Source organism: Macaca nemestrina, chromosome 8 (genome assembly GCF_043159975.1).
Source record: "Macaca nemestrina isolate mMacNem1 chromosome 8, mMacNem.hap1, whole genome shotgun sequence".
NCBI lineage: Eukaryota > Metazoa > Chordata > Mammalia > Primates > Cercopithecidae > Macaca > Macaca nemestrina.
In genome coordinates this window covers 46,912,204-46,927,257 of record NC_092132.1, presented here as the reverse complement: position 1 = coordinate 46,927,257, position 15,054 = coordinate 46,912,204, and the positions used below count along the sequence as shown (strand labels likewise).

At 35.9% G+C, this 15,054-nt stretch overlaps 1 protein-coding gene across 7 annotated transcripts in view; it reads right to left on the bottom strand.

Annotated features, from left to right (window-relative positions):
• The window catches only part of LOC105476082 (serine/threonine kinase 3), a 332,200-nt gene that overhangs the window by 34,454 nt on the left and 282,692 nt on the right, over positions 1 to 15,054 (bottom strand). The window contains exon 11 of one of the 7 annotated variants that reach the window (XM_071067958.1): positions 7,107 to 7,173. The exons of 5 other annotated variants lie outside the window; for them this stretch is intronic. In XM_071067958.1, the coding sequence (XP_070924059.1) occupies positions 7,111 to 7,173 (63 nt within the window). In that variant the 3' untranslated portion in view covers positions 7,107 to 7,110. Of the gene's footprint in view, positions 1 to 7,106; positions 7,174 to 15,054 lie in introns of those variants that run through there. One more of the 7 variants, XR_983846.3, reaches the window with a different exon arrangement.

Below are 15,054 nucleotides of genomic sequence, written 5' to 3'. Positions count from 1 at the left end.
TATGTATTTCACTGAGCTGGGCCACGTCCAGAGTCCACTAATTTCAGCTTGCTCAAGTCAAGGCTAGGATGCTGCCGTAGTAGAAAAGATACAGATCTGCTGATGAAATGTGTTTCAATTCTTCTAAAGAAATGGGGCCCAATATTAACTTACATGATTATATAACACACATAAATAAAGGCAGTAACAAACACTTAATTTTGGATTAGTGACTGTCACAGGATCTTTATATAGTTCACACAGGATGGTCATGCTCTCATAAGTTAAAATGGAGAAAATTGATTTTTTACACAGATTAGCCACACAATATTAATCATATAAAATGTTTCCCTGAAAGTCTTGGCATAAAAATGGGCCAATGTGTTCTGTTTTGCCTTTTTCCCCAAAGTAAATTTAGATGGGGGTGGGGAGGGAAAATTTAAGCAATCACAAATTTCAAAATCAATAAATTCAAATTGTTTTTAAGGCAGTAAATACACAGGCCTGCCAAATGCTGCAGGAAATTGATGTACAATCTGTCTGGCAGCTGGACCATGTGAAAAAATTTTAGAAAAGACCTTAAAATAACCAAGACTCTGAAGGCTCAACAAACTTTGTTTTAGTAAGACAATTTTCCTGGTCCATAAAAAAGATAAGGAAGTAAGAGGTAGGATAACCAATTTAACTTAGGGTGTGGTGAATTATCTTGGGTATCTTAAATTGGTACTTAATTTGGTCTGGGCTCAGAAGAAATGGTTTACCACGGTGATTAAGACAGCTGCTAGGTGTCATGGATTTAAATTATACCACAGAACACAGGAGTGTGTTTGAACACAGACAGGTAGGACAGTCTCCAAAAAGCTAAGAGTGCCACCTCTGTTCAGCAAAAATTACGTCAGTTTTTTACTACCCTTTAAGAGTTGCCTCCACTGATTTGGCCTTGAACATAGACTGAATGAGAAGATTTAGTTTTCCAACATATGTGCCACCATGACTTAAAGACTTAATATAATCCACTTTATTCTAAGTCCCAAAATTTTTCAGAAAGACCAGGAAGCCATTTAAACAAAGAAAATAATTCCCTTCCTACAAAAATCGGGGGAAATACTAACCTTTGTCATTCAAAATAGTTTTAGTTTGATACCAAAGTATCCTTATTAACACTTTGAGCAGGGACACCAACGTATTTTATTTTATTGTTCACTTCGAAGTTATAAAAGTAGTCTACATTAAATGAAAAAATTCAAACAATACCAGTATAAAAATGTACTAACTAGTGTAAGTTCACTTTTGACTCTGAACCCCCAGCTACCGAACTCATCAGGGAAAACTACTGCGATTTGTTGAAGCGAAGGGAGTGGAGTCTACATTAAATTAGAATACAATAGTGCAAGTTTATGGACTTTTTACATCAATATATGTACTTTCAATGTGACTAAACAATTTCACCATTTACTGTTTTTTCTTTTTCAAAGTAAATATAAAGACAGGTACCTTTGGGGAAGAAAAAAGAAAAGAAAAAAAAGTAAATATAAAGAAAACACTGGAACTAGATTTTCAATAGCGCAGTTAATAAGGATTAGAAAATACCATATATAATAGAAAATATAAGATTTAAAATTTTAAGATCCTCTTTTTATGACTTAAATATTTATATGTATAATATACATATGTACATGTGTATACATACATATATACAAACTACATATTACAGGATATAAAATACTGAGTAACAATGAATCTGATCTTTTTGGATATTCTTGAAAAAAGTAAACTTCATCATTTGATCTATCTAGAAGAATTTTATTGATGGCTCACGCCTGTAATCTCAGCAGTTTGGGAGGCTGAGGTGGGCCGATCACCTAAGGTCAGGAGTTCAAGATCAGCCTGACCAACATGGTAAAGCCCTATCTCTACTAAAAATACAAAAAATTAGCCAGGCATGGTGGTGTGTGCCTGTAATCCCAGCTACTTGGGGGGCTGAGGCAGGAGAATCACTTGAACCCAGGAGGCAGAGGTTGCAAGGTTGCAGTGAGCTGAAATTGTGCCATTGCACTCCAGCCTGGGCAAAATGAGGGAAACTGCATCTCAAAAAAAAAAAAAAAAAAAAAGAATTTTATTTATAAATCTAATGCTTTAGTGGCAGACCAGGAGACAACCCATACACAAGTAGTCAATTTGAATTTTATCTAGAACCATTACTGTTGCCCTGAAAGCCAGATTCATTTTAGTCAACTAAATTTTATGGAGTGTGTTTTATTAACAAAATATTGTATGAAGCTCTAGAAAACAGTCAGCAGAAGACAGTCCTTCTTCTCAAAGGCTTTCCAATGCATTATCAAAAACATACATAGTCACAAGTAATTACAATTTGAAAGCAGCCCACAGAGAAAGAAATTAATTACCACTGGTGGGGCTGGAGATAGTTTAACAGAAGAGATAGGTTTAAGCTGGGTAAGATTTCAACTAGCAACACAGGAATGAAGGATGCTCGAAAATAGCACAGAAAGGCACAAGGAAATAGTACAGACAATTGTACAAGACAAAGAACTAGGAGGTTGCCATGTACATGTGAAGGATAATGAAGTGGTAGGGCAAGACTAGAGTTTAGGGGGCACAGAGAAGGCAGGAATAAGAAATGAGGCTGGAGAAGTAGATGGGGGCAGATTTTAGAGTCTATCAGCAATAAACCAAAAAATTTAGCATTTATATCACAGAAGTAGGGGACCATCAAAGGTTTCTCAAAGTGAATGACATGATCAGAATAATAATGCACGAGTTCAAATGGAAAAGAACAGTTAGGCAGAATACGACCCATGACAAAGCTCCAAGGAAGAGGTAATGTTGCGTAGATTTAAGGACAGTAGCAATGAAAACTGGACAAAGGAAACAGAACAAAAGACACATTCTGAAGGCAAGCTGATATAAGGAAAAGATCTTAGGCCCCAGGCTAAAGATTTGATTTCTGGCTCCTCCAACTATTTGCTTTTTGGCATTGGGCATGTTTCTTAGCTCCTTTAACATATAGTTTCCTTATCTATAAAATAGGAATAATGCACTTGCCTGTGTGGGGGGAAAAAAAACTGTGAGAAAAATATAGAAAGCTGTCTAGATAATTCATGTCCACACACTTATTTATTCAACATCACATAATGACAAGAAGAATAAAATGTAGCCCCTATCTGGTTGGGGAAACAGACATACAAACAACTAAAGTGACAATGATCTCATGTAATTGGACCTATACTAGGAGTAAGATCCAACAGCAACACAGAAGATAAGGTGTGTGTAAAGCCACTAGAGACTGTGTAAAAGTAGTGAAAGGGTTCAATGAAGTTCCATAGAGGCGATGTATGAACCAGGCTACTCACAACTTTTAAGGTTTCTTATTTTCACATCAAATCACCAGGTCCTTCACCACATATATTATTTATTTATTTATTTATTTATTATACTTTAAGTTCTAGGGTACATGTGCACCACATGCAGGTTTGTTACATATGTATACATGTGCCATGTTGGTGTGCTGCACCCACTAACTCGTCATTAGTACACAACCCCCTAGGACACAGTGGTATCATTTGAATTCTGGAGTGTGAAAGTCCAAAGGAAATGCTGGAGGAAAAAAGGGGAGGTGAGGGGAGAGGAAGAAAGATTAGAGGAGTATGAATGAATTTTAGGCAAATACCTTCTCAGGAAACAATACTTGAAAGAAAGCCAGATAATTCTTAAGATTCCCAGTGTGATACAATGTTAAGGCAGCAAAACTCAAAGGAAAGAATGTAATGAGTTCCAGGTGTTGTTTAGTAGATTTTTTTTCAGTAGGTGAAGCTGAGTTGAGGTGGCTACTGTCAGTGTCAATGCCCTGTCTGAACAAGTTTTCATTTAACTTCAAGCAACAAATACATAGGCTTTTGTTTAGACTATTTGCATATATTTGTCTACTGCTGCTAAGAGGCAAAATAACCTCTTTCTCGAGAAAGTGAGATAAAACTATGTTTGCAAAAACGTTTATTTTTTAATCTTTTCATGGATCAAGTAATTTTATCTAATTTATTCAACAAATACTTATTGAATAGTTACTGTGCATAAGGTCCAGTGGAGAATATGAGAGCATATAATATGATATAGATTTTATCACCAAGAAGGTCTGAGTATCATAAGTTCACTATAAAGTAGAAGGTAATAAATTCAATGAGAAGTATACAGACAAAGTGCCACACAGTATAAAGGAAGGAGATTACTTTGAGCTGGGAGGATAAGGATTTGGCACTGGCATTAGGACAGAGGGGACTAGGTTGTGTTACTCATGTGACAAACACTTACTGAGCACATACAATGTGCATGCACTTACCTAAATGCAATGAGACTCTGAGGTGATTTAGTCCAATTCCTTCACTTAATTCACTAGAAAATGAAAACTCAGAAACTTAAATAGCTAATTCAAGGCCAAGATGCAATTTGAATTGATATTTCCAGTCTGCAAGTCCAGTAATTTCTACCAGCTACCCTGTCTCCTCCAAAACTCTCAGTCTGAATTTTTTGTCATGTACAATCATTATTTCAAAAGGCATTCCATTCTACTAAAAAATTAATTTGTTATAAAATGTGCTTTCCAACATTTAGTTAAAAGTTGCCTTCTTTTTTTTTTTTTTTTTTTTTTTTTGAGACAGAGTCTCGCTGTGTCTCCCAGACTGGAGTGCAGTGGTGTGATCTCGGCTCACTGCAAGCTCCGCCTCCCGGGTTCACGCCATTCTCCTGCCTCAGCCTCCCGAGTAGCTGGGACTACAGGCGCCCGCCACCTCGCCTGGCTAATTTTTTGTATTTTTAGTAAAGACGGGGTTTCACCGTGTTAGCCAGGATGGTCTCGATCTCCTGACCTCGTGATCCACCCGCCTCGGCCTCCCAAAGTGCTGGGATTAGAGGCGTGAGCCACCACGCCCGGCCAAAAGTTGCCTTTATTTTTAACTAAAAATGAAGTGGCTCCAGTGGCTCTCCCTGGAGTTACAGAGAACAAATATAATCCTGTGGCCATGTGGCCATCCTTCACATATATGAAGACAATCCTCATGTCCCCCACTCTAGTAGGGACTCAGTAATCACTATAGCTGGGGAATAAGCTCTGGAGTTAGACAGGCCTGAATTTGAATCTCAGTGTCAACATTCACTTGGTGTGTGATCATGAGCCAAGTTACTTAATTTAGATAATCTGTATGTTTATTTAGACAATGGGAATGTTTATGTCCTTCATGCCTCCCATTCAGTGTAATGGCTAATAACTATGACCAAAAATTGGCACAACTTTTGGTGTAACTGTCAGAACACTAGAATTTCTCTACACACATTAGCTGGCACTGAATCACAAGGGGAAAAGTTGCAAAACCGAAAAAGATGGCAGCACCTGTCTTTTTCTCCCACTTCTCTTCCTCTCTGGCATAACTAGTCAGTGAGTGACAGCTGTGAAATACTAGAGACTGGGCGATATGGCTTTTCCAGATAACCTGTGCAGAATGGTAAAGCATGGCTTCATCAAATGACCTGTGCTGATAGAGCTGCTGGCAAAAGTGCAGTCATTTTATTGAGATAAAACATTGAAAATAATTTTCCTAAAATAAGGCACAAATGTTTTAATTAGAAAAAAAATGTCCTTGAGAGTGGGATTCAGATGCAGTTTTATAACTTGTACACTGCCTTAAATGCATTAAAAGACAGACAATGGTACAAGGACTATTCTCCCTAGTGGTAATAAAACTGTTTCCTAGTTACTGGGGTAGGGTAGGAAGGGAATGAAAGGAAGAGGAGAAAATCTAGAGTTTATTCTTTTCCTACTTCTAATGTTATAAGCCAGTGGTAATGTTCAGTAGTCATAACCTCATCTGCTAGGCACTGCATCTAATTTCCCATATTTGGGTAGGTAGAAAAAAAATACATCATGTCTCAAAGAATGACATACTGACAGAAATTTAGTGACTGATACTAAAGGTAGATATGTAGCTGCAGGGTATGAGAAAGAGGAGACACTGTCCTAAAAATAACAGCAAAACTAAGATGAAAATACAGAGAAGTGGTACGGTACATTGATAGCTATCCCCTAATATCTATCCTATCTTTCTTCCATAGAAATATCGTTTTAGCCAGGCATACAGTCATTCAGAATAAAAACAACACTTTCAGTCTCTATTGCAACTACGTGTAGCCATACGACCACGTATTGGCCCACATTATATGGCCGTTTCTGGGCACTTTCCTCAAAAGATGGCTGGGGCATGCTCATTTCACCCCTTTCTCCAACCTGCTGCCTGGAATGGAGATGCCTCCACCTTTGACCATGAAACTGAGAGCATCACCCTAGGCATGGTGAGTGGTGAGCTAGAAGGAGTGGGGCTCTCGAAGCAGAAATTGATTTTTCCATTTTTGTTAAACAATGCCGTCAAAAAGGCCCTAAAAACTATCTTTTGCACATATCCATTTCCTTAGATTACATTCCTAGAAGTGAGTGAAAGGATATGAAAACATAATCTGTCATGGAACCAGAGTTAAAAAAAAAAAGAATATGAAAACATTCTAAAGCTCCCAATACATATGGTGAAATTGTCCTTCTGAAAGTTTAAATTTACATGTTCTCTATGCCTTCCCAGCCCAATACCAGGGGTTAATTTTACCATTAATTGGTAAGAGCTCTTCTTATATTAAGGGTGTGAATACCATGTTATAAATACTTCTTCCCAATTAATTTACCTTTCAATTTAGTTACTATTTTTGTTGTTGTGCAGTAACTTAAAATCCTTATGTAATAAACCTTTTTAAAAAGTGGTTTCTGCCCTTACTATTATATACTAAAAAGTCATCCCACATATCAAGATTACGTACATATCCATCTATATTTTTTCTATTACCTTTTTGCTTTCACTTAACCTTTAATGCACATGAAATTTATTTTTCCACACATTTAGCTGATTGTACCAACACCAAGATTCCACAATTCAATTATTGAATGTAATTGATACTATTGAATATAACTATTCCTAATAACTAAAAATTCCACTTTTATTTATTCTGATATCTTGAATTAGTATTATTAGACTCTTTTAATTATTGTGGCTTTAGAAAAAAAATTTTATACTCACGCAATTAATTCACATTATTTCTTTTTTTTTTTTCCAAAAGTGTGTTTGGTTTACACCTCCAAGTGAACTTTAGAAACACATTGTCAGGTTTGGCAAAAAGAAAAAAAAAAAAGAAATTTTAACTGGAATTGTATTAATGATCAATAGAGAGCAATTGGGGTGGGGAATGCATAATTTTAAAACATTAACTCTCCCCATTATTCCCACAAATATGAGACGTTTCTCCATTTCTTAAATTGTTTTTATGTCCCTTATGTTCTATAGTTTATTTCTTATAGTTAGTTGTAGAGTTTACTTGCTTAAACTTGAGGCAAGTTTCCTTAGTTACAGATTTTTATATATATCTGTGCTATTATAAGTAGGATCTTTAAACACATACTTGTCTGTGCTGGTACAGAGGAAACACTAATTTCTGAACTTATGCTGTAATTGACTATCATCTTACTGGTATGCTTTTAATAATGCTCATAAGAGTTAGTTGATTATCTTGGGTTTTCTAGTTAGATAATTATTTTCAATTTCAAATAGTGATGATACTTCTCACTTCCTTTGCAATATTTAAACTTCATTTTCTTGTCTTACTGCATTAGACAAAACTTTCAAAACAATATTAAATAATAGAGGTAATAGCTGACACTCTTCCCCCTTCTCCCCGACTTTACTTCTTAGGGCATTTTCCTATTTTAACCCATAAAACAGCTGCATTGTATCAGTCTTCCATCTGTTTTTACACTGGTCCCAACCCCTAATCCCTAACTATATTGTAAGTTCCTTGGAGGGAAAAACTGTGTTTCGCTAATTTTTTTTAAATCACTGTAGCATCCAGTACAGTGTCTGGCACAGAGAAAATAAATCACTAAATGGATGGTTCTCAAAACTGGGAGTCACTAGAATTACACAGCAGCTTTTTAAAAAAACCAACTGCAAGTTTCAGAAACCATTTACAAGCCAGAAATTCCCTGTTCATGGGGGTGCGAATCTAGATATGTTCAAAGCTTCTGAGGTGATTCTGATGGCCCACAGGTTTAAAAACCACTAGTCTAATATTTTTATCACTCCTGGAGATTCTGTTTCAGAGTCAGGGGCCTGATTTTCAGCAAATCTTCCTGAGATGATTCAGATAGAGGCAGGTTTGGAAACTATTGGGTTAGACATTAATTCAAGGAAGGCATCAGAGTTTTATTTGTTTCCTTTATATTGTATGTATTTTATATTTTTTACTTACAAAAGCAAAAAAGATAGCAAGATATATAAAGAAAAGGCTAACCTCTCCTACCTCTATCTTCTAAAAGTAGCTATTTATTACTGCCTAATGGTATCCTTCCATCCCTCTTTTCTTGCTTACATAAAATAAACACGAGAGAGACAGAGAGAGAGAGAGAGAGAGAGAGAGAGAGAGAGAGAGAGAATTATTTCTGTTTTCATTGAAACAAAATAATCAGACACTCATTTTGTAATTTGGTAGTATTTAAAAAAATGTTATTTCAAATAACGATGAAACCAATGTCTGTTTTCTTGTCTATACAGACTTAAATTTAGCAATGAGTATACACACATTTTCATTTCATTTTTAATTCTTTAGCAGGTATAGGAACAGTTTGGGAAGATTCACCTAGGAAATTCTTTTTTTTTTTTGCTGGGGCGGGGGCGGGGGCGGGGGCGGGAACAAAATCTCACTCTGTAACCCAGGTTAGAGTGCAGTGGCACAATCTCAGCTCACTGCAACCTCCACCTCCCGGGTTCAAGCAATTCTCCTGCCTCAGCCTCCTGAGTAGCTGGAATTATAGGCGTGTGCCACTGCACCTGGCTAATTTTTTTAGTAGAGATGGGGTTTCACCATGTTGGCCAGGCTGGTCTTGAACTCCCAACCTCATCACCTAGGAAATTCTAAAACTATCAGTTAATATACCAAGGGATATGGGTTCATAGGTCAAACAGCGTCTTAAAAACCAGGAAGACAGTATTAATACAGGAAGGCTAAAAATGACATATAAAGCCTTCTTTTCTATACTTATAATAAAGTAATTAAAAACTAAAAAAAGAAATCCTTTTGTAAATGTTACTTATGCTTAGCTATTACTCATTTTTTAGATAAAACCTATTTTTTAATACAAAAGCAAAACTAAGGCACAACTGATCTCCACTTACATGCTTTAACAAAACATAAAAGGCAGCACTCAAATGTACGCCAGAAATAAAACTTCTAAAATAGAACTACTAATAAAAGGAATGTAAATTACTAGCTTAGACAGAAACATCATATTTTAGAAGACTAAGCCATGATTTTGGTGAAATCAGTAAGTTATTCATTTGTTATTATTAAATTTTCATAAAGCATCTCCAAAAAGCTCAATGACACACACTAATAATTGTTAAATAGTGCAAATGAATACTTCTAAATTCTCCAGTACTGAAAATTAGCAGACAGCGTGGGAGTTGCAGAGAACAATGAGAGAGAGAAGTAAAAACAAAGCAAGAAGTAAAATATGACATCTTAAATTAAGTTGCAATTTCTGATTTGCTCCATAAGGATCTTTCTGGGCAGGCAGGATTTAAAGAATTTTAAGAGATGATGTCTTTCTGCCTGTCAGGAGTGTGTTAGAAGTATATTTAATTCTGTGAAGTTGGAATGGGAAAGAGAAAATGGGGGAGAACTAAGTTAATCTAGAAGAGGTGTGAAACTGGAGAAAGGCCTAAAAATCAAATGCAAACATGCTGAAGATAGTAATAATTTTAAAAAAGAAATAGTTTAAAGAGAGGGAACAACATTCAGTGTGGTAGTTAAAGAAGTGATCTTAAAAATAGTGTTTTGTATTTTTTTTTGGCAGGAATGGAATGGATTTTATGGGTATAGAAATCAAGGAGACCTACAATGGCAGTTAAGATTTGAAATTGCTAGGTATTTGGCAAGATAACTGATAAAAAGAGAGGGGAGTAATTATCAGGTGTCACCCACACCCTGAAGGCTGCACCCAGTCTTATCCCCTAATTCCTTTGACCCAGGGTAACACTTCTCCCTTTTCCTGTCCAGATGTGGTTTCTCTACTAGTGCTCTAGGTCGCATCCCCTCCTCTTTCCTTAGGAACTTCATTCCATTGACTATCTTCAGTCAATCCTCCAATTCCTGCCATTAAGTCTTTTCTTTCAGCATATAAAAATCATCAAGTACACCAGGCATGGTGGCTCACACCCATAATTCCAGCATTTTGGGAGGCCAAGGCAGGAGGATTGCCTGAGCCCAGGAGTTTGAGACCGGCCTAGGCAACACAGTGAGACCCTAGCTCTACTTTTTTTTTTTTTTTTTTTAATTTGCCAGGCATGGTAGTGTACAACTGTAGACTTAGCTACTTGGGAGGATGAGGTGGGAGAATCGCTTGAGCCCAGGAGGTTGAAGCTGCAGTGAACTGTGTCTGTGCCACTGCATTTCCATCCTGGTCAAAAGAGCAAGACCCTGTCTCAAAAAAAAAAAAAAAAAAAAAAAATCATCAAGTGTTTCATATCTAAAAGCAATATAAAATAAAATAAAATAAAATAAAAAGCCTCTTTAATCTTACGTTCTCCTTTAACTATTATATCTCTTCTTTTCACAAGCAACTTCTAGGAAGAAGTCTACTTCTTCCCTCCTTGATTCACTTCTCACTCTGAAGCAGTCTGGCTTTAGGCATCACCATCTCATAGAAGATGCTTCACTTAAAAACAACACTGACCTCCTAAACATCTTATCCAATCTTCGGGTTTTAGCTCTCATATGATTCGATCTTGCTGAAGCTTTTTACACATTCATCTCCTCTTTCTTGAAATGTTCTCCTCCCTCAGTATCTAAGACGTCACATTCCTTTCTCTGTTGTTGTTCCACAGGGACCCATCTCAGTCTAATATTACTCTCCCTCTATACTGATGACTTGAACTATACCAATTAAAAAATGACTCACAATCCAGAAATCTCTAGCCCAGATCTCTGTGGAACTCCAATTCTGGTTATGCCTAAGAAGCAGCTCTTTCTGAATGTCTGACGGTACTTATATATCCAAAATGAATTCATCATATTCCACCTTAAAAAGTCACTATTCCTAAATTGAATGGATCCACCAACTGCTCTCCTCTCCTTCACCTAGTTATTCAGGTAATCTGGGATTTATCTGAGATCTTCCTTTTCTCTTACTTCCCAGATCTATTCACTAAGGACTAGAGATTCTCTCAAAACTGTCCCCTAATATCAATTTCATTGCTTTTGTTCATTTCTCATTCAGACTATGTCATATTGCAACAATTCCCTTAATGATTTCTCTACTTCCAATCTCAATTTCTTGCAATTCTATTTCAAGAGGTCAGCTCATTGTAATTTTTCAATGGCTTTCAGTTATCCATAAGCTCAACTCCCAACCTCCCTGTAAGGTATAAATGCAGCTGCCTACTCTCCAACCTAATTTCTACCACTTTCCAACTCAATTTCATGCTCTAGCAATACTGAACATGCTTTCTTATGGCTAGTCCTTCTGTAAATACCGTAGCACCATTTTTTCCATTTGTCTATCTGGTACATTCTTACTCATTCTTAAGTATCTGTTTAAATGCTAACTTCTCTAACAGCATCCCTTTTCTCTCAGGTGAACTTTGGTGTTCCTTATATATACCTAATTGTAGTTTTGAAGCCTCTTCCATGAAACAATGATCTTATTGCATTATAATTGCTTGCATGGGCATCTTAACTTCTTAACTGGCTTAGATTAGGGAATTAAAATAGACATTGGCTGGGAAGAGTGGCTCACACCTGTAATTGCGGCACTTTGGCAGGCTGAGGTGGGTGGATCACTTGAGACTAGGAGTTCAAGGCTGCAGTGAGCTATAATGGTGCCACTGCACGCTAAGTCTATGTGACAGACTGAGACCCTGTCTCAAAAAAAAAAAAAAAGAAAAAAAAAAAAAAGAAAAAAGACAGATTATGAAAACATTTATTGGGAGACCTAACCTATTTTTTCCTTGAGGAAACCAATCTTAAACAGTGCCAAGAAAGGCAAGCAAAAGACAGTGGATGAAGACAGTGGTGGTGATGCTGGAGAAGCCCAGGAAAACTGAAGCACAGCTACTGTGGAAGAGAGAACAGCAGAAAAAAAAACTGGAGAGACACCAGGAGCCCAATTGTGAAGGGACTGCTAAGAGAAGGTTCAGCTTTGTGCTTCCAGTCACTGATTCAAACTTTCTTCATGAATCCAACCACTAAACTAAACACCTGCTTTCTAAAAGCTGTACATTCTCATACTATGAAAGAAAATATATTTCAAATAAAACACTTTCCAGGCTTTCCAGAAGAAAAAAATCCATCCCATGTCACCCACTGTGACTAAGCATGAAGGAAACAGATTAAATTAGGGATATTTTGCCTAACATCTCCAGGCTGCATGAAATGAAAACAAATGAGAGTCAGGACTCTCAAAAGTTTCACAGTTCTAACCATCAACTCAATGTGCCAAGCAATATAGTAAATGTTCACGTTTGAAACAGGAGGAATACATTTTACCTTTTCTATCTGGGATAGAAGATTAGATTCTAATCTTTCTTGGTTTTCCATTCAGATGAGCACCTTAAGTGGGATCATATTTCTATATTACAGGTACATTTTTTTTTCTGAAAGTCTGTGAATACTTAATTCAAAGGCCATGGACAGCAACCTAAAGGAGCTCTGACCATGAAAAATGTTTTATAAATAGTTCCATGTGCACTGTTCATCTGGAGTCTCACTAGAGATGGATAATGACCTTGTATTTTGTACTCATTTATTCTGAATTAGCCAAACCTTCTGTTTTTAATTACATACTTAATTCACCTAGCATGGTCTAATTACAGAAAACAAAACATCATTTAAACAAAAGGTGGCCTTGAACTTAATCTATCAAAACACCAGTTAGTTTTTAGTTTTCAGTTCTTAATAAACTGCCAAGACATGCAATAGCAATTTTCCAAATGTGATCATATGCTTTTATAGCAACAGATTTACTACATAATCAAACATCTGTATATACTTTTGTCTCACTATTAATGCAAATATGCTTAAGTTTTGATAGACTTAAAAATCTTAAAGCTGAAGTTCATACTACACAATAAGTTTTAAATATCCATAGTCATTTTGGCCTTGAAATGACAAGTTATCATAACCATGGCTACTTATTTACAAAATGGTCCAGACCTTTGTAAAAACTCACATTCAGAATTTTCCCTAATTCTTCACAGTGTGAATTAGGAGCCCTTCTCTGTGCTATCATAGTACCTTATATATTTTCAATCACAGTATTTATAATGCTGAGTAGTTATTATTGGTTTAAAGATCTGACCCTCAACTAGATTGCAAACTTCATGAAAGCAGAGTTTATGCCTTTTATCCCTATTTTGCCAACATGGAGCACAGTGCCTAGCACAGAGCAGGTCCTCAATATATATTTGCTGAATTAATGTATTAAAATACAACGTTGTAAAACTACCTCAATTTGTGAATATGGTCTTATATGTAGAAAATCATAAGGAATTTGCCAAAAAATTATTAGAACTAATAAACAAGTTCCAAAAGGTTGCAGGATACAAGATCAATATATAAATATCAATTGTTTTTCTATGCAGCAGCAATGAGCAAACAAAAATGAAATTAAGAAAACCAATTCCATTTACAATCAAAACCATTAAAATATTTTGTAATAAATTTAACAAAAGAAGTATACAACCTATACTCTGAAAACCATAATCCTATGTTCCTGGCTTGGAAGACGATATTATTAAGATGGCAATATTCCTCAAATTGATCTATAAAATCCAGAGCTCCAAGGCAATCCCTATGGAATCCCAGCTGACTTCTTTGCAGAAATTGACAAGCTAAACCTAAAATTCATATGGAAATTAAAGGAATTCAAAATAGTAAAAGCATATAATGGAATCTTCTTCAGCCTTAAAAAAGGAACAAAATTTGTCACACTACAACATTGATGAACCTTGAGGATATTATGCTAAGTAGAATAAACCAGTCACAAAAGATAATACTGTATTACTCCATTTATACAAGGTATCTAAAATGGTTAAATTCATAGAAACAGAAAGTATGATGGTGGTTGCCAGGGGCTGATGGGAAAGAGGAGTTGTTATTTAGTGGGTTTAAAGTTTCAGATTTGTAAGATGAAAAAGTTCTGGAGATCTGTCTCATAACAATGTGAATATACTTACTAGTTAACTGTACACTTAAAAATGATTAAAATGGTAAATTGTGTTTTTTTTTACCAAAATAAAAAAATTTTAAAAGTCTACACAGTCTTGAAAAAGAACAAAGTTGGTGGACACACACTTTTCAATTTCAGAACTTGCTATGGAGCCACAGCAATCAAGACAGTGTGGTAGTGGCATGAAGATAGACATACAGATCAGAGGAACACAGTTGAGGGTCCAAAAATAAATCTTCACATTTACAGTCAATTGATTTTCTAGCAGGGTGTCAAGATAATTCAATGAGGGAAAGAATAATCTTCAACAAATGATGCTGGAACAACTGAATATCGACATGCAATAGAACAAAGTTACTCCTATCTCACACCATATATAAATATTAACTCAAAATGAATCAAAGACCTATATGTAACAGCTAAAACTATAAGACTCTTGGAAGAACATGTAAGTGTAAAGCTTTGTGACCTTGAGCTACACAATAATTTTCTTAGCTATGATACCAAAAGCACTAGTCAAAAAAGAAAAAAGGAAACTGGACTTCATCAAAATTTAAAAATGTGCTTCAAAGGACACCATCAAGACACTGAAAATACAGCCCACAGAATGGGAGAAAATAGTTGCAAATAAAATATCTGATAAGGAACTTGTATGTAGAATATATACAGAGCTCTTAAAACTCAATAATAAAAGACTAATAACCAATTTAAAAATGAGCAAAGGGTCTGAATAGACATTTCTCCAAAGA